Source organism: Euprymna scolopes, chromosome 20, assembly GCF_053919585.1.
Source record: "Euprymna scolopes isolate OS-2025 chromosome 20, ASM5391958v1, whole genome shotgun sequence".
NCBI classification, from domain to species: domain Eukaryota; kingdom Metazoa; phylum Mollusca; class Cephalopoda; order Sepiida; family Sepiolidae; genus Euprymna; species Euprymna scolopes.
In genome coordinates, this window is record NC_136501.1 from 11,260,940 (window position 1) to 11,284,281 (window position 23,342).

Consider the following 23,342-nt stretch of genomic DNA (forward strand, 5'->3'; position numbering starts at 1 on the left):
CTACCCTCGGCAAGTCAACCAATATAAAATTCTCACAATCTTGCCTTTGATAACATTTATTTGTTATATATTAGGTATGGGCAAAATGAATGGCGATGGTCAAAATGTTTATACATTTTGACCCCCCCCCCCTCCTACCTTAATAATTAAAAAATCAAGGAATTAACCAATTTTAATGAAATTTTCAGTATTTATCAAACAATGATCGCGGAATATAATGAACTAATTATTTTTATTTACATCTTAGTGGAAATGTATTATTTTGTTTAAACAAAAAATACCTAGTCGATTCTATGCAAATGTTAAGTCCGATCCACGTGAGTGGACAAAAAACAAACACTATTGTAAAAGCAGTCGACCAAGCACTTTCAAACCTTTTGCTTGAACGACTGCCACACAGAATTCCATTGCTTCACCCCTCCACATCGAGTTGCGGTAAGTAAAAATTACCACACATTCCCATATCAAAAAAGAAAAACAAAAAAAAACGAAAGTCTTTTACAGGAGGTGAGATGGGGAAAAGAGAAGGAAATTCATCATTTTTTTTTAGTCGCAGTTTTTAAAGTCTTGCCTGAGACATGCATCAAAAATTTCTGGTTCTTTTTAAACCCCTAACAAACTGGGGCTACCCCGACACCTTGGACTGCAAGTTGGACAATACCATTCTTCTTCCTGGGGTGCATCTACTAGGTCCACACAACCAAAGTGGAACCAGTCATTACACTGATCACAAGCCACCATTGGTCTGAAATCTTCCGGTTTATTACATGCAGGGCAAATCCAGATTCTAATACTCTTATCAGGTCGGGAAGATATATTTTGGTCTGGCACATCCTCTGGTTCACGAAGAATTTCCTCATCCACATTTTTTGAAAGAGAATTAATCTCCAGAGGAAATAAATGATTGCTGGAATGGGTCAATATAGCTCCATTTCCTTTTCTTACTCTTGCTGAACGAACCAACTCATCCTTTCCTTCAATCAACTCCAGGACTTCGCCTATAGACCAAAATGGTCTAGTTTTAAGAGGGTTCTTAATTAACACTATATCAACCATTTTGATGGCATTATTAAAGGAAGGGTCAGATAACTCCAGAGTTCTTTCTCTAAGGCTCAACAGGTAATCTTTGTGCCACATCTTTCTAAATTTTTTTCGCAAAGATGAAGAGTCCTCTTTAAATTGATCTGGCTAAGTGGCTCCATTAGTCCCAGTTCTTCATTGTTCAACCTTATTATTAAACCTTGACCCACATTTGGATTCATGAGAGAGTTCGGAGTTAGGCAATCCATCTCATTAGAGCTTCTATAAATCAGGACGACTATTAATGGCATATCAGATAACATGATTAATAGACCAAAATAGTCGACCTTTCCGCTTCCTATAGTTTTGTATAGACAGGATTTAACTGTCTTGATCGTCCTTTCCCAAGTACCTCCATACCAAGCTGAATAAAGTGGAATGGTACAATGTTTAAGGTTGTAAGAACCAAACTTCTCCCCCTGCATTCATCAGTGATCAACCCCTTATCAATTATTTTGGCTGCAGAAATGAAAGTCCTTGTGTTGTCCGAGAGGTGAGAGGGGGATTCCATTCGCATTTGTGAAACGAACAAAGGCCTGTAAGAATGAAAATACACTCATATCTGGGACTTGTTCCATGTGAACAGCTCTGATAGGCATGCAGGTAAAGACAAGAATATACATTTTATAGTCCTTCACTTCTCCCTTAACCCAGATGTAACTGGTGTAATCCACACCGGTATGGAGATATGGTCTTATTAAATTTACTCTAGAGCTAGGAAGGTCTGTTGCATTCGGTGTCCAGAAGGCAGTGGCATTGTATCTTTTGCACTTGGCACAAGTACTCACAATTTTTTTAGTCTGTCTGGCTTGTGGTATCCAATACCCCTGTAACCTTATTTCATTTAAGGTTGTTGCCAAACCCAAATGTTGGTTTCTCTGATGAGTGTTTTTTACCCAAAAGAATTGGATTCTGCACCTCATACATATGCCATTCTGACCCACCTATCCTTCCCCTTGAACGAATGATATTGGAGGGATCCAGGTATAGGTTTAAGTTTTTCACTAGTTTTGGTGGATTCTTACCTTCAGGATCCAACAAAAAATCTAACTCTGAGGCAAAAGATTCCCTTTGCATTAATTTTATCAAATTTTTGCCAGAAGATAATTTCCTCACCTCTCTTCAACATTTTGTTGATAAACTTGAAAACCAAATTCATTACATTAACTAATCTGTTGAAGTTGGAAAATCTTTCTACAGAGACTATAGGGAGACTTTCGTTTTTATGTCTCATAAACAAATTCATTGCAGGATGAACGCACTCCTTTTGTTCTTCAGAGAGGCAACCTAACTCGACACTGTTCCACAGAATCTCCTCCTGCTTTATCTACGCAGGGCCTTCATACCAATAGGAAAGGTTTTCCTTAAATTTTTTAAAGGCTATTCCTCTTGTGATGTAGTCGGCTGGGTTCTCCTCAGTTGGCACGTATTGGAAACTCAACTCCAACTTCATCTCTGATTGTTGCCGACATTTGCATTATATCTTGCAGCCTGTTGCGTGCAAAGATGTTTTTTGTTGTTATCGACTTGGCTAGTATCCAAGCCAATACCACTTGAGCGTCCGTTAGAACATATACTTTTTCTATCAGGGAGTTCTTTAAGGCTTCCTTTATAAAGGGAAAACATTTCAATGCCAGGAAGACTGACAAAAGCTCCAAAGTGGGGAGAGATTTACCTTGTAAGGGTGCTACTTTGGTTTTAGCAAACACCAGTGGAGACTGTCCATCTTGTACGGCATGTGCTGGAAAGCTGTATGCAATTTTGGAGGCATCACAAAATAAGAACAATTTTAGTGGCTTATTTTCGTCTAGGACTCTCCTTGGAAATGATATAAAGCCCAATTCCGTTAAGTCCTTTGCCAGAGCTTTCCATGTTTTCCCCCCTCTGGAACTTCATCATCCCAATCCAACTTTTGCCTCCAAAGTTCTCCTATCAGCATTCTGCTCCTTACTGTTACTGGAAGATAAAGAGACCAGGGATCAAACATTTTGGAAGCTTCAGACATCATTTTCCTTTTTGTTGATGCTGTTACATCGCATTGATGTGTACAGACCTTCATAGTATCATGTTGGGGGCTGTACAAATACCCTAAAACTTTCTCCACACCAGAATGAAATCTTGACAGAGTTCCATCTGCCGCCATCTTTTTTCGTAACACTGCACTGTTGGAGTTACAGGATTGTATCTCAAAGTTACCCTCTTGCAGTCGCTCCTTCACCGTTGTGTATAACGTAGATAGAGTATTTACATCATTTCCTGTTTTCACCAAATTGTCCACATAAAAGTTCGATCTGAGTACCTGGTAACATTCATCTGATGGAAATTTTTCTGCATGATATTTCAAAACATTTAATATAAAGGGACTTGCATTGAAACCGAATAAGATGGTAGAGTATCTAACAATGTAAGTTGTCACCTTTCTTTAAAAAGAAACAGAAATGATTGCGGTCCTTTTCCAGGTCTAGACGAATCATAAGGAATGCTTTCCTTATGTCGGCCAATAACACATATTTGTTGGCCCTAAAGCGAATCAACAGTTCCAACATGTCTCCCATTAGGTTGACTCCTGAATAGGCTGCTTCATTCAGAGATATAGAATTTGCCCCCTTGTAGGAACAATTGAATACAGGTCTCACCTTCGTGGTCGTCTGATCAGCCAGTTTGAGTACCAGTCTGTGTGGAATCCATATGTAATTTTGAAAGTCTTCTGGAGTCACCGTTATTTCCTCTATAATGCCTTCGTCTTCCTGTTGTTTAAAGATGTTCAAGTATTGATCATAGAGACCTTTCTTCTCCAGATCTTTAACTATTCTAGTATTCTAAGAGTGGCATTGTGGTTAGAAGGCACAGACTTCACTTTGTCTTCATACCATGGCAGTTGTACATGGTATCGGCCATCTCTGTAAGATATAGTGTCCCTAAACTTCTGTACCATCTCTTCATCCATGATGGAGAATTCCTCTGTGACAGGTAACCCTAATGACTCCTTGCTAAACATACTTTCCAGTCCTCTCTGGACGTTTCCTTCTTCAAACTAAGCTTTTAACAGGTCTAGGTATTTCTCCTCTGGATTCAGCACAAAATTAATTTTGTAGTCTTAGAGTGGAGGTGTTTTTTCCAACAAAGAGGTATAATTAATTTTTGCCCCTCTCTCTACTTTGTGCCTTGGTTTTAGTTGATTCTCATACATGAAGCAACGGGAGTTACCAAAGGATACAAGTCCTTTCGGAGTGGAAAAAGTGGCTCCATACATGCGGGAGACGATTTGAAACGGTTCTATGAATTGAATGGCGTCAATTCCCAATAGCCCCTCAATTTTAATATTACTATCCCTGGGATTATGCTTAGTTGCCAATCGATGTCGTTTCAGGTTTTTAACTATCTGCGGAAGCTCCAGTAAATCATGTGAAAGATTCAATTCACAGGAAAGAATTTGAAGAGTGTGAACTTTCTCAGGGATAAGTCATAATTCCACAGAGGCCTCCTTAAAAGGTCTTGCTTCTGAGCCCAAAAAGGTTTTCACTTCCAACCTACTTTCTTTAGCTGTAGAAAGGCAATTCAGTTTTTCCAGCACAGAGGTATCCAAGTAGGTCCGTTGGCTTCCCGTGTCCAGGAGACAATTTATTTCCAACTGACTATTTTCCTTTCCTACCACTATGCTGATTACTAGCGACATGAAACCGTAGCTGTAATCATTCATATGTAAACAGGTGTCCACACGCACCTTGCCTCTCTTGTCTGGACATATTGCTGTCACGTGGCTCTTAACAGTGCAGCTGCTACACCTACTATTTCTAGCTGCTCTCAAAGGGCACATTGCTCCCCTATGTGTCTTTTTTAGGCATCTTGCACCTTGTAATCTGGGCTTCATGGAAGGTGTAGTAGGGACAACTTTCCAAAGAATGTTTATGCTTCTTACAAAACTCACATTTTTGTGGTTTTGACTTCAGGGAGGAATAGGATTCATCTCCCTTTTCTTTCCTAAGTCTTTGTGGAGGCCTCAGCTTAGCCACAGGGTGCTGTTCAGGTTTCTTAACAATCAAAAACCATTTAATAATTTCTGGTGTCTTCAACAAGATTACTGAGAAGGTTGGGTATGTCTTTCCAGCAATCCTGATCAGTTCATTTTTTATGTTGGGTGGTAATTTTGCAAACAATACCTGAGAAATTATTATTGCCCCTGCCGACATGTCATCATATAAATCACAGCTGTATGATGCTCTAAGTTCCCATACATCTGTCTGCGTTTTTATCATAATTTCCCCCACTCTTTATCTGTGCCTAAACCTAAACATAGATTCCATGAACAAAGCTTCTTTCTTAGAACTGCACGCCTGTGGAATTGTCTTCCGTTTTCCTGCTTTCCGGCTGACTACAATATGGTTGTGTTCAAGTCTAAGGTAAATAAGTTCTTGATGAGCCGTTCCATATAAGTTATTAAACTTACCAAATTTTCATTACTAATGATTACTATATTGACCAACTTCTACTGTACACTCTTTAACCCTTATCCTTGAGTGGCCTCTGGGCCTTGATAATGTGGTGATGCCTTTGTAAAAAAAAAAAAAAAGTCCTTCAACCCTACCAAATCTTTAGGATTCTCCAAGCGAAAATCTAATATACCTTGGATTATTTCGCCGCATATTTCTTCCCCATCCAAGTATTGTTCCTTCAACAATTTTAGAGCCACTGGATAACTGTCTTCAGAAAGTGAAAGGTGGTCAATAAGTTGAAGGGCTCTACCGCTTTCCTGTTGCCGATGGTATTGACATAGCACATTTCTCAAACTTGATGAGAAAGTCCTTTTTTCTTTTTTTTTTCTTTTTACACAGTGATCACCACTTATCAAGGCCCGGAAGCCACTCGGGTATAAGTGTTATTGCAAGTACATTACGTTAATGTGGAGATTTTATGAAGTGTTTACTTAAGGGGCGGTTCATTAGGAATTTGTTAACGTTAACAGTGGGAAGCGGGCAGACGGAACAGAGTTCCACAGGCGTGCAGTTCTAAGAAAGAAGCTTTGTTCATGGAATCCACGTTTTGATTTAGGCACAGATAAAGAGTGGGGGAAATTTTTCTCAGTGGATTCAGCTAAACGGGTGTTTTTCGTGAAAAATTGGCGAGGGGTGACCAGAGATAGGAGTTCAGACAAGCACCTGCCATGGAAATAACGAAAAACGACGATAGGCTCGCAACGTCTCTTCTGTGGGCGAGAGGTTGCAGGGTAGAGAAAAGGGCATCCCCCACTAAGTCACGAAGTCTATTTTGTACTCTGTCAAGGCAGGATAGGCTGTTTTTAGCAGCTCCTGCCCAGATATGGCAACAGTATTCCATCCTTGGACGTACTTGGCTTTTATAAAGATAGAGATTTGCATCAGTAGTGAGATATCTTCTGGAGCGGTAGAAGGATCCTACCATCTTTCCAGCGACCTTGGCAACAGACTTGATGTACGTGTTCCATTTCAGATCAGGAGTAAAGGTCAAACCCAGAAGCTTGTCAAAACACGGCCTCACCCAGACGAGAGCCATCCATCACAATTGATGCCAGATGGGGATCAGAGCGTTGATAATGTAAGGATAGGAGTTTGGTTTTAGATGCATTAAAGTTAACCAGCCACATCTTCCCCCACTGAACCACGCGCTCGAGATCAGAGGAGAGAGAATCAGAGAGAACTTTGTCATTTACAGCCTTTGATGTGTTGCCGTAGATGGTCGTGTCATCAGCATAGATGTCAATGAATGATTTAAGTATGTGTTTAGGGAGGTCATTGATGTAGATCAGGAAGAGAGTTGGGCCCAGGATTGACCCCTGAGGGACTCCAGCATTTATATTGCAGGCCTCCGATTTTTGTCCATCTACCACTACTCTTATGAGCCTATCGGAGAGAAATGATTTAATGATTGAGAAAACATTTCCAGTTATACCGTAGCTGGAAATCTTGTGAAGTAAACCCTTATGCCATACCTTGTCGAAGGCCTTTGATATATCAAGAGCAATTGCCCTAGAAAGGAAGCCTTTGTCAAGAGATTCACTAATCCTGTGGGATATAACCGTCAGCACATCTGCGGTAGATCTTGCAGAGCGGAAACCATATTGTGTGTCACTAAGAAGGTTGTTCCTGCTGAGGTGGTTGACTATTTCTCTATTTAATATGGATTCCAGCAACTTACTCATAACACACTTAAAACTTCTATTTATTTCAAAATCCCTTCCACTGAAATGTTGCTCTTTCAGTTTGATTTTAAAATGTTCTACTGAAAAGGAAGAATGTGCAGTTTGGTTGAAGGACTTGGTTGGGTCTGGGATACTAGTGGCTTCCTGACTATGAGGATTGAAGGTTGGTTGAACGTTGGGGGACCTCCTATCTTCTATAGAGACCTCTGAAGTATTTCCTTCACTGACTGCCCATACAACCCCCAATCAGTGTCGCACCTCTCTCTTAAATCTAAAAGAAGCTTGAAATAGTTCAGCAAGCGATTCAGCTTCCTCTATACTCCAAGACACACCCTCTAGCTCTTCTAGCCATCCTTCTATATCCTTTTCAAAGGATAAAAACACATTCAAGGACAGAAGTTCCTCTTCCATCCCCACCACAGTCGTCCTTATTTTTCTTTGAAGAAGGTCTAGCCTTCTCTCTAGTTCCATTCGAGTAACAGGGTCGTTCATTTTTTTTTTTTTTTTTTTTTTTTTTTTTTTTTTTCTCGATTCGTTGCAAAGTGTTGGATTTTAACCGACTAAAAAGTGGGAGGCATTTCTGCAACTCAACGGGTTAAATCAGAACTCAACGTAGGAGGAAAAAACAATGAAACTTACCTTGCGTGGTGAATCCTTCTTGGTCAACAAAAGTTGCAACGAATTACCTCGTTGCTTACAACGACAGATCGTCTTTGTAACAGTAACTATGAAACAGTCTGCTGGACTAAAACAAAAAGACCAACCAAAAAATATCAACGATAGGGGGTGTTTTTATACTCACTAGTCGATTCTATGCAAATGTTAAGTCCGATCCACGTGAGTGGACAAAAAACAAACACTATTGTAAAAGCAGTCGACCAAGCACTTTCAAACCTTTTGCTTGAACGACTGCCACACAGAATTCCATTGCTTTACTCCTCAACATCGAGTTGCGGTAAGTAAAAATTACCACAATATTTGTTTTTTGACAACTTTTTCGAATCTGTGTACAGTAATACAAACCCGATTTTTTAAACTTTATTTGAGTAAAAAAAAAAAAATTTTCAAGGTAATTCTACACTTTACTGCCGAAACTGAAATAAAATGGCGTCTCCAGTTTCGGCGATAAATGTAGGTACTATTTTTAAATCATTAATTGGAATAATGGTGAAAGTGCACTGGGGGACCACCCGAAGATTTACCCGTAAGAAGTTGATTTTTTTTTTTTTCGCATTCAACTGTTTACAGGTGTATTCGGGTTTGCTGCAAACAAATATCAAAAATGGCGACCAAACGTCCATGAGTGAATAATGTATTACTTTTGTAAATAATTCTTGTCAGCCACAAAATAAACTGTGCTATTTGTTCACAGCAGACCCAAATACACCTGTAAACAGTTGAATATTTAAAAAAAAATCAAAGGTAAATCTTCGGGTGGTCCCCCAGTCCATTTTCACCCCAATTTTTGACTAGGAAATTGGTCAGTACTTGATGAGGAGTGTGGATCCTGCGCAAACGTTTGCTTTCCAAGAACCGCTCCCTTAACAGACATGCGCAGAATGTTTTCAGTGATCTATTTAGCCATGAAAAACTTTTTTGGGCTAAAAAAACCAAAAAAACAAAGAAAACACGTCAGGGGGCAAGATCTCAGTGCCGCTCTGTTCCCCAGATAGGATCTAAGTGACGCGCTACCTACAATAACTGTGTAAATGAACCAAGTGCCCTGCTCAGCTCTTCTTGACTCCGGCTGCTCACATACCATCATGAGTGCCAGATTGTGTCGGACCTGGACTAAAAAGAACATTAAAGTCACCACAATAGGCAGCGAGACACAAGCATGCTGTGGAGCAGGAACCGTGAAGGTTCACAGAGACTCTGGTGTGGCCGCAGAAATTCATGTGTTGGTGACGCGAGTGGATTTGCTGGGGTTCTACGTACTGCTGGGCTACGATACTATCAAGGCACTGGGGGGAGTGATCATCGAAAGAGACGGGAGCGTGTGCTTTTTAAAAAACCCGGTGTGTGCTGCAATCCATATTGATCGCCCTGACTTTAAGGTGGTCTATGTCTTTAGCCAGCAGGCCTGGACTGCATCATGAAAGTGGACCGAGGGAAGGGCACCAACCGAATTAAAGAATCACGTCGCAGAATACCCTATACCTGATGAAGCTCGTGATGAGTAGGAGCAAGAGCTTGAGGCATGGATCCAAGATGGATGGCTGATCCCCTACCCCGAGAAGCTGGTCCGCCCAAGGGTCTGATACCCTTAATGGCGGTTATCCAGCATAACAAGTCAAAAGTAAGACCAGTGCTGGATTATCATGAGCTCAACCAATACATTGAAGCTTACACTGCTGATGCTGACGTGTGCACCAGCAAACTGAGGGAATGGCGCCAGAAGGTCAATATTAGACCTGCGGAAGGCCTATTTGCAGGTGCGAGTAGATGAGACGCTGTGGCCATTCCAGACAGTGTGGTTTAGGGATCAGAGGTACTGCCTAACACGACTCGGCTTTCGTCTGAATGTGGCACCGCAGATCATGACCATTGTGAATGTGGTGTTGTTTCAAGAAAAGACCATTGAAGACGCAACATCAGCCTACATTGACGATGTGTACATCAATGAGGACATAAAATCTGCATCATGTGTCAGGGAAAAATTGACTCAGTTTGGTCTGCAGTGCAAGAATCCTGAACATCTGAGGGATGGAGCGCGCGTATTGGGGTTAGACATCTGTGAGGAAGATGGGACCCTACGATGGAGGCGTGGCAGTGGGATTCCAGGCATCCCTGACTTTGTTACAAGGCGGACCATTTTTTTCCTGGTGTGGGAAACTTGTTGGACACTTACCAGCCTGTGGCTGACTCCGTGTAGCTGTGAGTGTCATCAAATGCAGAGTAGATTTGGTAACCACAGGTTGGGACGATGTGCTTGACGATGCTCTTTTAACTCTGATGGTAACTGAGACCTTGGAGAGAGTCAACAAGGAGGACCCTGCCCGTGGAAAATGATGTGTTGATGCAGACCATGTAAATGTGTGGGTCAACGCTAGTTCATTGGCATTGGGAGTCCATTAGAGCAAGGAGGGAATGTTTGAAGACGCATGTTGGCTGCGACTCGTGAGTGATGCTCGGCACATCAACTTAGCAGAGCTGGACACTGTTGTAAAGGGAATAAATCTTGCACTGCAATGGCAATCGAAGAAACTGCACCTGTACACGGATTCTCGCTGTGTCTACCACTGGGTGTCTTTCAGGACGGACAAGAATCCGCACTAAGGCAGCCAGCAAGATGTTGACCCGGCGAAGGCTAGATATGCTGAAGAGTCTGGTCTCTGAGTATGGACTATCAGTGGGGGTAACGCTGGTAACATCACATTGTAATTGTGCCAACCAACTAACCTGTGTACCTCACAAATGGTATGGAGCCATGAAGATGGGTGTGGAGCACACTGCTCGATCTTGCCCAGTTGCAATTGGCGCGATTAGTTCATGTCAAATACAGAAGATTCATGCACAGAGCGGGCATCCAAGTGTCAAGAGAACAGTGTATTTTGCGAGACGTGTGGACTCAGCAGTAACAAAGGCAGATGTCAACCAGATTGTCAGGCACTGTGAGGCGTGTCAGTCTATTGATCCTGCACCAGAGCAATGGCGAAAAGGACGATTGGACGTCAAGGTGTAGCAACAGGTGGCAATGGACATTACCCATTACAGTGGTAAACCGTTTCTAAATCTTATCGATTGTGGACCCACACATTTTGCGGTATGGCGACACATGATTAGGCAGGACTCAGCAAGTGTTGTTTGCATCTTGTCATCCATCTTTTTTAAGCGGGGTGAGCTGGAAGAGATTTTGACGGATAACGATGCTGCTTTTTGCAGCCAATAAGTTCAGCAGCTGTCAGATGAATGGGGCGTCCGACTACAGCTGCGATGCGCCCATGTGCCATCAGGGAATGGCATTGCTGAGAGGAGCCACCGTAGCATTAAGAGAATTGCTGCCAAAAAGCAATGTACCATTACGGAGGCCATGTAGTGGTATAACGTCACGCCAAAGGAAGGGAAATTACCAACAACAGCGCCGGCCAATGCCATATACACATATCATGTTAGACTAAAGGGAATTGATGCTGCACAGCCAGTCAACCAGAAAAGACATGCTAAATATGAGGTAGGGGATCCAGTTGGGTGAGACAACCTGGAAACCGGTGCACCACCAAATTCAAGCGAGAACGAATCTCTGGGGTTATCAGACAGCAGTCAGTCCTAGTTGATGGAACCCCGCGCCATGTGCGCGATCTTTGCCTGACTTTTGAGGTGCATCATACATCTACAGAGGCGAGCAATGAATCCTCAAATGATGAGCTACTTATGAACGAAATCAACAGACCAGAAAGTGATGATTATAGTTCATCTTACTCGGCAGAAACAGAATCAGAACCAGACCCGAAACTAAAATCTGAATCTGAACCAGAACCTATGAATGTGCCCCTTCGCAGAAGTAAGCGGACTAGGAGACCAACCCTGCAGTGCACTCTGTGTGATCATCAGATCAGGGGGGGGAGTTTTATACTCACCAGAGTAGCAAGCGTCCGTGTATTTGTGCATTGTGTAGATGTGCGTGCGAGCGGTGGCGTAATGGAGGAGGGGGTGGACTTGCCGCAAGGAAGTGTTGGGTGGGAAAAGAGATTAAAGATGGTGCCGGGTGTTTTATAAACTGTGGTCTCACGAGATCATGAGGAAACAGAGGGCACATATGCAAATGAGACAGGAGGAAAACTGCATAAAAAGCTTGAGTGAGAGGAAGGAACAGTGTCGTTTACAGTCACAAGGTTATTGTGTTACTATTGCGAACGTTGGTGACGATTGAAGTTGAATTCGATACAGTACGTGCGCGTAGTCACGTGATCTTTCACAAGGCGCATGGATACATGGTGCATATTTTAAATGACAAGAAATATTTTTCATAAAATAAAATAGTTTTCACCTCATTTATAATATAAAAATAATGTCCGTTTTCATGAGCGGTTTACAAAAACATCTGTTTTTCGTTCCCTTTTTTTATTTTTTATTTTTTTTTGAGGGGGGGGGGTATTCAATTATAGAATTTGTATGGATTTTAACAGGTGCTTCTGCAGTTTAATTTATCGTTTTTCCGTAAGTAACGCGCTGACATACACCGAGCAGAAGAATTGTTTTAGAGACTGCCAAAATTCATCACAGAATTACCCCACCCTATATGTAACACGATCTAACTTTATTATAAATTAATATTATCAGTATAACTTTTGTACCATTTAAAAGAAAGGCAAAATAAATCAGTAATATTTTTAAAAAAAATTTTCATCAAACGAAAATAATGAAATTGCGAGACGAAAATCGTGTTTACATAATTGGCGCTTTAAAATAACGTTCCCATGTAGTAGACATTCCGAACGTGAAAACAAAACATACCTGTGTTTAATAAATCTAGCAAAAATCAACTAATGGTCAGATTTTTGTGAACTTTTCGATACTTATCCATTTTAGAATGAAATCACATATCAAATGCAGTTTCTGTAAAATATAAGGGGAAATATTTTTTTAGTGCGTGTCCCCCCCCCCCATATTTTTTTTTTTTTTTTTTCAAAATTCGAACAAAATATATATCGAAATTTCTATTTATTATGAAACATACGAGTTCAAATAAGTAAAATATATTTGTTTTTTTTTTTAATTTAAATACACGTATTGAACAAAAATTTACCTTGAAGTTGCAATTAAAAAAAATGTAAATTTAATATTATGTTTTTTCTTTAAATAGCGTTTCTTCGAATTAATATATACTATAATCAGTTGAATTGCCCAGAAAAAGAAACTTTGTAAACATTAATTAATTTTTAAAAGATTAAGAAGATTAAAATTCCATTATTTCAAAATGTTCCGTTACAACATAGATTTTTAATTAATTGTGTTTAAATTTTTTTTAAATATTAAGTTTTTATATAAACATGGCTCTTGTCAGCTATTTTATCGCCAGATTAAAACTGATTCGAAAATATTATTGCACAAATATTAAGCATTTTGTAGCCCCCCCCCTCATATTTTGTTTCTCTCTTTTTACCGAACAAAATATGGAAGCCGGTAGTTAACCAAATGAACATTCAGTAAAACCGTATTTCATATTTAATATACAAATGTTTATAATATTATTAATCATTAAACTGTAAATCTCCAAACCTAACAAAATTATAACAAAGATTAATTATTAATTGCAGTTTGAAGAAGATAAACAAAGTTTTTAAAAAATCATTAAGTCACTTCCGCTTTTCCATAGTTTGTATAGTTAACACAAGTCTGACGTCACAGGAACATGTGCTCCGTTTTTCACATTGTTTTGGAGATACCTACTGTTTACATTTTCACAAAATTCTGTTTACATTGTGGGAGGGCGGTGGTGGGCGCGACACCACCTGTCCTCCTCTAACCCCCCCCCTCCCCCATGTAAACAGAATATTTGTGAAAATGTAAACAATTCTGGTCGGTGTATGTTGGTGCATTACTTACGGAAAAACAATAAATGGGAGGGAGATGGGGGCGTTACTTATGGAAAAACAGTAAATTAAACTGCAGAAGCACTGAATTACATCAAGTACAAATTGAAATCAACAGCTAACTTATATCAAAAAAGTTAAAGAAATTTAGTTTTGATATAAGTTAGCTGTTGATTCCAATTTGTACTTGATGTAATTCAATGGCTAAATAGACCACTGAAAACCTTCTGCGCATGTCTGCTATGGGAGCGGTTCTTGGAAAGTAAACGTTTGCACAGAGTCCACACTCCTCATCAAGTGCCAATTGGTCTTCAGTAGAATTAATTAAAATGTAATAATTTTAATAACTATAATTTATTTATAGCATTTGCTTTTTGGGATTATTGAAATTGTTTCGATTTTCATAAACTTTATCTAATCTGAAAAATTAAGTTCCAATTTTGAAATGAATTCTTTTTCTATTTTCAGTCTAAAAAACCTTCACCTTTGGCCTCCATTTTACAGGATTTTGAAAAAGTTGAAGGCAATGAGGCAGTCTTGGTTGGTCACATATTTTATATGTTAGTGCAACATTTTCCACCGAGGAAGATATCGGAATTGGCAACTGAAAAAAATGTAGCAAATGGTTTTCCTGTAGTTTCATTGTCTACTGTATACAGTGCTTGCAAAAAATTGAAAAGCTACAGGAAATATTTCTTCAAGTCAAAGTTTGGAGAGTTCATTACTTTATGCAAGAAACCTATGCATAAACTGTTTCACCACAGGTCCAGCAGCAGCACCACCACCACCACCAGTAACCCAATAGGTAATAAAATTAATATAATTTTTCATTTAACTTTGGTTTACTTTACACATAGAGAAGACTTATCATTTTTAGGACTCTTAGGAATACTACATCTTTGTGCAAAGATTTAGAAGTACTAATACTCAATATAAAAAGCATTAAATAAAACGGTTAAGAAAAGAATTTCAGATAAACATAGAAAACAATTAGAAGTAAAATTAAAAAACCTAAAAAGAAATCATCCATCTCTTCCAAATAACCTATTCTTAGAGAAGTTCCCAGATCATGTAGAAATTAGGGATGTTTTGTTAGGCAGTATCATAGCTTGGAGTATTTTATATATCTGGGAGGATAATAATGCAGATAAAGAATTCAACAGTCTAGTAGTTTTGAAAATAACAAGTATACTGTTGAATATGATAAGAAAGATGAAGTAATGGAAGAGGTGGTATTAACTAAATATGAATTAGCAGCAGACTATAAAAATAACAAATTAATTTTTATCTAAAATTTTTTTTACATCCTTGTCATTTCTTTTTTGCATGATTACAAAATAAATTTAGTTTTAGTTATAGTCTTACGAGTTTTCGTAGTTTTAGTAAAAAATCTTAGTCTTAGTAAAATTTAAAGTAATTGCTTTTTCCATTGTTTAATTGACATACATAATTGTTGATGTTAATTGTACTTATTTTCTTGTTTTAAAATTATTATACTTTCATCCAGAATTTAAAATCAGTACAAGAAAATTTAAATGAATTTCTTGTTAAAAAAAAAAAAAAAAAAAAAAAAAAATACTGAAAACTTTTTATCCTGGATTTTAAATTTGTCCAAGAAAATTTAGATTTTCTTATTTTGTTGTTTAAAAAAATTTAATTAAAATCTTTTATTCTGAATTCAAAATGTCTGCTGGAAAATTTTACTTAGTTTCTTGTTTAAAAAAAAAATTATTGAAAACTTTTATACTGGAATTTAAATCTTTCCAAGAAAATTTAGATTTTCTTATTTTATTGTGTAAAAAAAATTTATTTAAAACCTTTTATTCCGAATTTAAAATGTCTGCTACAAAAGTTAAATTATTTTGTTTAAAAAATATATATATATTGAAAACTTTATCCTGGAATTTAAATCTGTCCAAGAAAATTTATTTAAAAAAATTTATTTAAAACCTTTTATTCTGAATTCAGAATGTCTGCTGGAAAATTTTAATTATTTTCTTGTTTTAAAGGCATTTTCAAACTTATCTTAATTTTTTTTTTTCTGAATTTAAAATAAAATCAATTTTTTTTTTTTTTTTTTTCAATAAATTTAAATTGAATTTGTCTTTTTGCTTAATTCCTCACATCTTTGAAAAATTTATAAGAATTTGAGTAAAATCTTAGTTACATTGAAAATTAGGAAATGTCAATCCTAAAGTTTTCTTTTAATATTTTTGGTATATACATAAACATTCATTTATTTTATACAAAACTGAATAAAATATGCTTATAGTTAAAAAAAAAAAAAAAAAAAAAAAAAAAAAAAAAAAAGCGTTTTTTTTTTTTTGTTTTTGTTTTTCTTCGTTGTTACATTAAATGTTTGTTTCTTTATATAGTTACTATCGAGATTACGAACGTGTTGTTTTTACGTTTTTGAAATAATTTTTGTCCCTTTGATGCTCCTGTATTTGACAAATCCAGGAACATCCGCTTCCGCTAATGACAGATAACAATTGTCGAAAAGGTGGTTTTCTGGGACTCTTAGTTTTAACAATCATTTTATTTAAAAAATACATGGAATATAATATATAAGGTACTTGTGCACTTATTGAACCATGCTGAAATAATATTATTTTTAAGCCATTCTTAACATGGGGAGAGGAGGGTGTTTTGTAACTTCTGTACTTTCAGTTAACAAATTATTAAAATAAAAATATTGTAAAACTTTAATTTAACTTGAAAATACTATTTAATAATAGTGTGGTTCAATAAGTGGACAAGCACCATGTATAAATATGGACAGATTCTTATAAATGAAGAATGGAAACACCCATTGCTTACTAATTTTGTACAGTAAGTAATTTTGTGGCAGTTATATATATTTTTTAGATTTCAATTATGTTAAATTTGTTGATTTTCATGAAATCTTTTTACAGAAAACCGATGAAAAAATATATATATATTGTATATTTTTCAATTAAACCTTTTATGATTTTAAAATTTGGTCAGTGAAAGTGCGCTAGGGGACCACCCGAAGATTTACCTTGAAGAAGTTGATTTTTTTTTTTTTTTTTTTTTTTTTTTTGCGGACCCGAATACACCTATAAACAATTGAATATAAAAACCCAATGTAAGGGTAAATCTTCGGGTGGTTCCCCAGTAGGAGTGTCAGAAGCCGCCATTGAAAACCAGTGAATAAACACTTGATTATATAGACTTTCTCTGTTTCGAAGCTTATAATCAGTATGAAAATGTAATTTCAAACCCTAATTTTTTTTTTTCAGTAAAACAAGGAAAGACTAAATTTTAAAATAATGAATGATTTAATCGAAAAAAAATGTTTGTTTTTTTTTTCATCGGTTTTCTTTCAAAAAGATTTCACAAAATCAACGAATTTTAACTGAAACCAAATCTAAAAAATATATATAAATGCCAAAAAATCACTTACCTATAAAAAAAAACCAAGCAATGGGTACTTCCATTCTTCATTTATAAGAATTGTTCATATTTTATATTTCATGTATTTTTTAAATAAAAGGATTTTTTAAAGCAAGGATCCCAGAAAATCGCATTTTCGCAATTCATTTCCGCCATTAGCTTAAAGCGGTGTTGCTGCAAATTTTCACATTATCAAATACGGATGTCTGAAAGGGGCATAATTATTTCCAAAATGTAAAAACAACGCGTTAGAGCAAATACATTTCAAAAGTAATCTTGATAGTAACTATATGAAGAAACAAACATTTAATGTTAATAATAACAACAAACACATTTTTTTGTTTTTACTATAAGTATATTTTATTCATTTTTAAAAAAAATAAATGAATGTTTATGTAAAAAATATTAAAAGAACATTTTAGGATTGACATTTCCTAATTTTTAATGTAACTAAGATTTTACTCAAATAATTTCTTATAAATTTTTCAAAGATGTGAGGAATGAAGCAAAAAGACACAAAGAAATTCAATGTATGGCGGCTAGTTCGCTTTGTTTAAAAGAAATAAGAATTAATTTTGGTTGGCTGCTCTTTGCTTTATGACATGTGACTTATCTTCCCTTTGTAATTATTATGACATTTTTGAAGTTGGTCCCGATGAGTTACCATACATGAAAATCGGCTCACATTTCAGTCAACAGTTTTCATCGATTAAATGAAAACTAGTCAATGAAATTGATTTTTTTTTCTTCTTCTCTCTAAGAAATACATGAGTTTTTGATTTAATATATTTTATTTCTCCTTTATGGAGTAGTAGTTTTTTTTTTTTTTTTTAATATCTAAAAAAAAACATTGAATGAAATAGAAATAATTGTCGTAATTAAATGGAACTTTCTGTGCAATATAACAAGATTATAAGGTTTCACTTAAAAAAAATTTAACGTGGTTTTAAAAAAAAAGGTTTTAAACTTTGGACTTTACAGGTAAATTTGCAAATAACTATTTTTTTTTTTTTTTGTTTTAAATTAGCTTATTTTATTTATTGATCTTTTATCTTCAATTTCTCATATATAAATTTGAGGTGAGAAAAATTAATTATTTTCATTTTAATAAACATTTCAAAATGGGGAGGGTGAATTTAAAAAAAAAAACCTTGTCTAGAATATTATATTGGGTTTATTGGAAAGAGCATAAAATTTCACATTGAAACTGAAAATATTGTAAAAATTGAACCAATAGAAAAATTTTGATATATTTTTAAAGTGAAAAAATTGAAAAAAGTTTAACTCGTAAAATTCAATTGATTTCATTAGGTAAACAAAATGGCTGCATGAACGCAACACTGTTTTTTTTTTAAATAAAAATATTTCTATTTTTTAAATGACTTTTATAGTTTATTTTGGAAGTATATTCCATAAAGAAAATAAACCTTGAAAAGAGAAATTACGAGTCTTTTATATTTTATTCGCAGTTTTGTTAGGTGTGTCAAAAATTCCCAAAAAATTCTGACACACCTACCCCTAGTGCACTTTAACTTTGTTTTTTTCTAGACAAGTGAAAAAGAAAACAATTTTTTCTTTTTTTGGTATAATTTGCCGTTCTTAACATGAGTGAGGTTGGGGTGTCTATTCCGACAGCCATTCTTAATATGGGGAGGTTGGGGGTGTCTATTCTGTCTGCTACAATAACTGCAAATTTCTCTGACACCTGTAAACAGTTGGGTACTTGTACAGTTTAATCAAGGCATTAAAACATGAAACTATCGAAAAACGTTATATTGTACGTATCTGTTTTGGACTGAAGATCTCCGAAAAAAAAATAAGTAGTTTTTATTTTACAGCAGAAAAACATGTTTTTATGAGAGCGCGTTGAAGTCAGCCATTACGAAATTTGTTGAACACGCCACGGGGAGATAACTCCAGTTAAAGCGCCGACACTCCCTCCCCATCTTTATTAATAGCTTTTCTTCCTAAAAATCGAACCTTTTGCTCAGTATCATAAATTGTTTTTTCGCTGTAAAATAAAAACTACTTGATGAAATTAAGTGAAATTTTTTTTTTTTTATAGAGAACTTCGTTCCATAACGAATACGTATAATATAACCTTTTTCGATATTTTCATTTTTTAATGTCTTGATTAAACTGTACAATAATGATAATAAAAATGTTGAATATAAAAAAAAAAAAACCTAAGCGTAAATCTTCGGGTGGTCCCCCCAGTGCACTTTTACCATTTGGTCTTTGCTCATTTTAGGGTTTGAAATTACATTTTCATATTCTAGCTTGTAGACAGGGAGAGTCGATTTAATCAAATGTTTGGAATGGCGACTCGCCCAGAAATTCTAATACACCTACTTCTGCAGTTTACCAATTGTACTGAAATAATAATGCTATTTAGAAATCCATTCTTAACATGGAGAAATGAGACTTTGTTTAGTATTCTGTACTTCCAACACGCGCCATAGTTTTACCCCCCCCTATATGTAACACGTCTGCCTGCTTCCCACCTGACTACAACTTGGATGTCTTCAAATCCAACGTTAACAAATTCCTAATGAACCGCCCCCTTAAGTAAACACTTCATCAAATCTCCACACTAACGTACTCTACTTGCAATAACCCTTATCCCTGAGTGGCTTCCGAGCCTTGATAAGTGGTGACCACCGTGTAAAAAAAAAAAAAAAAAAAAAACATGTAATTTAATATTATCATCCTTTTTTTACCATTAAATAGAAAGAGCTTCAAATAAATTTCTAATTTTTTTAAAAAATTTTTACAGCATACAAAAATAATGAAAATGCGAGACAAAAATCGTGTTTACATTATCAACGCTTTAAAAACAACATTCCTATGTAGTGACGTTTTTTAAGCCGTGTTTTAAAAATCTGGTGCTAGTGCACTTACTGATCCGCGCTATTTTTTAAATCGTATTTCCAAGTTTAAAGTTTTATGATGTTTTTTTTATTCAATTGTACGGTTAAAGTATAGAATAGTTACAAAACACCCTCCCCTCCCCATGTTAAGAATGGCTTTTTAAATAATAACGATATTATTTCAGCACGGACCAATAAGTGCACTAGCACAAAAATCTAGTAAAAATCAAATAATAATCACATTTTCCTGAAATTTTCGATATTCAATCATTATTTAATAAACTTGCATATTAAAAGTAGGTTTCATTAAATATATTAGCGGAAATATATTTTTTTTTAGGTGTTCTACCCCCCCCCTCCCTATATTTCATGGTTCGAAAACTAAACAAAATAAATGTGGGTTGATAAAAGTTTCAACATTTTTTAAAGCTGAAAAGATCAAATAATTAAAAAATAGTAATTTTTATATATATAAAATTCTGTTATTTATTTCACTTATCTCAAAGTTGTAAATAAAATTGGACATAAATTCAATATTGTGTTAAAAAAAAAAACACTTTCTTGATAATTTTTGTCTCAGTAATATAATTCGAATTACAACAAAAAAAAACAATTCTAAAAAATAATTCTTTTTAAAAACCTTTAAATGATATTAAATTCAAATATTACGCAATATGAAGTTTAAATGTATTTTTTTAATAACAGGTTTCCAATAATAAAAAAAATATTCATATAAAAGAATATAAGACTATTGAGATAATAAAAATTTTAAATCCAAAATCAACCTTAAAAAAATTCATTTTGATTTTATTATTTAAATTGATAGAGGGTGGTTCTTATGTTTGGCGCTTTTTTTTTTTGTTCAAAAATGTACGGAGACTTGTAAAGAACATTATTTTTAAATACATGTGTCAACAGAAGACGTTAAAATTAATTTTATTTTATTAACTCTAGTCTGTGTAGTTCGGTAATAAAAATGTATTTGTTTTACAAAAGGTAAGTTTTATATTATTTTTTATCCATAGCAAAAAAAAAAAAAAACCTTAATGATTATAACGCGAACGCTTATCCATAGAAATTAACACAAACACACGAAATGATGACGTCACTATTAAAATGTGTACTACTGACGTTTTACACATCGCCGTGGAGGTACCTATTGTACTTTCACCTTACAATTAAAAAGATATTGTAAAAATTGAATTTAACTTGAAAATCCTATCTAAAAAATAGAATAGTCCGTAAACTGTAAAAGTATTATAAATATGATTTTTTTTTTTTTTTTTTTTTTTTTTTTTTTTTTTTTAATAATAATAATAATAATAATAATAATAATAAGTCGTTGAGAAATAATACCGAACAGTATTTGGGGATGTGAGGAGGGATTCCACTCAAATCTACGTTGTTAAATAATAATGATGACTTTCAAGGAATTCTAGGCACGTGACACGTCAGTAAAGATATGAGTAAGTGAGGTAGCAATGAAATAGAACGTTATAACTTCCTAAAAGTCATTAAATGTATTATTTTCAACAAAAAAAATTCTGCTAATATGATACTTAAGTCTGTAATCTATGATAATCGTCAAAAAAAAGGTTTTTCAAAAAATATAAAACCGCATTTTTAGAGGGTGGGCACTCTCGTACAGGTCCGCCAAATATTTTAAGAATAATATATATTTTTTATATTCCAATAGTTTTTTATTATTATTTTTTCTTTTTTCTTAATCTTGCGTTATTTGCAAAAATGGAGCAATCGAAAGAAATCGTTTTCTTTTTTGTTTTTTTAACAAAATCTTAATTTATTTCTTTATAATCTGATTCAAAGATCATATTTATCTTTTTATGGGTTTAAATTCGATTATATCGTCATTTTGTCGTGATTATTTCTTAAAAACAATACATCTGAAGTGTTTTTTTTAACTATGCAACGATTTCAATGGTCGACTGATATCTCAATTTCATTCGCCCATTGCATCTCTATTTAATTCTGATTAGTTCATTTATCTCTGCCTGATTCTGATTGGCTCATTTATGAATTTGTATTTTTGATTGGTTGATTCAATCAAACAGGAGTTATAGTCAAAAAATAAATAAGAAAACGGAATATTTGAATGATTTGGTGATTTTTTTTTTTCAGTTACAGATTTCTACCACAAATTGGCCGCTCTCTACCATTTAATGTTTAATATTTGCTTGTTTCGACAAAACAAAAAACCGTCGTTGAATAATGTGTTTATTTTAATGTTAAACACGAAAACTGCAATTTATTTTAATTTTAATTTAGACGAATCGCGTTTATATGTTTGAGCAACCGAGCCAGTCAAAGTTTAATTCAGAATCTTTAAAACTTCTCTAGTTCATTGTAAATGAACTACAACAAAAGTGTTAATCACTCGACACCTCGTTTACAGGTTTAAACACAAACGCAACAGTTTATTTTTAGGATTTTATTTTTTTAACATCATTATATTTGTGTAAAATTGTCTGGTTTGAAATTGCATTAATAATTTTGTTATTTTCTATCCATTTTTTTTTTCTTTTTTCTTGAAGATATTAGCTAAAATGGGGCTTTAATTCCAATTTAACGCTTCGCAATATCCAGTTGCGTATTTTTTTTTTTTCTCAAGTCCAAATTCAAACAAGCCATCGCGATAGAATGAGTTCATAAAATGAACTGTCTTTTCTTTCTTTTTGACGAATTAACAGGATATGCTTTTAAATCACGTGACACATAGTCTCCAATCTGATTGGTCAATGACGCACGCGGTTATTGCAATAATATCCGTTTCTCTACCGACCGATGTTTATACATTTTTTTTTTTTGCAGTTTACGGACCATGCTGAAATAACATTCATTACTTACAACCCCATTCTTAAACATGAGGAGGGGAAGGCGTTTTGTAAATATTCTGTGCTTTCACATAACAATTTAATAAATGAAAATATCGTAAACATTATTCTAAATATTTTCTTGACTTAATCTTTCGTACGTAATTTGGACTACATAACTACATAAATAAAAGTGGTTCTTATATATAAGCTTCATAAGCTACATTTACCATCCAAATGAATGCTACGAATTTTAAAAAGGCGAACCATTATAAGATATATTTGCCTTACTTAAAAAAAATGCTAGATTTATTTTTGGTGTCTTTAAAAAATCCCACCCAATATTTTTGCTGATGAGAAGACTGTTTCAAAAAACTATGTTAAAATTATTGTCCATGACTTAGTGTCTATCTCAATAAAAACATTGTTTCCT

At 34.9% G+C, this 23,342-nt stretch overlaps 1 protein-coding gene across 2 annotated transcripts in view; it reads left to right on the top strand.

Annotated features, from left to right (window-relative positions):
* LOC145241317 (uncharacterized) overlaps nucleotides 1–23,342 on the top strand; it is a 148,138-nt gene that overhangs the window by 21,187 nt on the left and 103,609 nt on the right. The window contains exon 2 of one of the 2 annotated variants that reach the window (XM_080104128.1): nucleotides 14,260–14,596. In XM_080104128.1, coding sequence (XP_079960254.1) covers nucleotides 14,260–14,596 — 337 coding nt within the window. Of the gene's footprint in view, nucleotides 1–14,259; nucleotides 14,597–23,342 lie in introns of those variants that run through there. The other variant, XM_080104131.1, reaches the window with a different exon arrangement.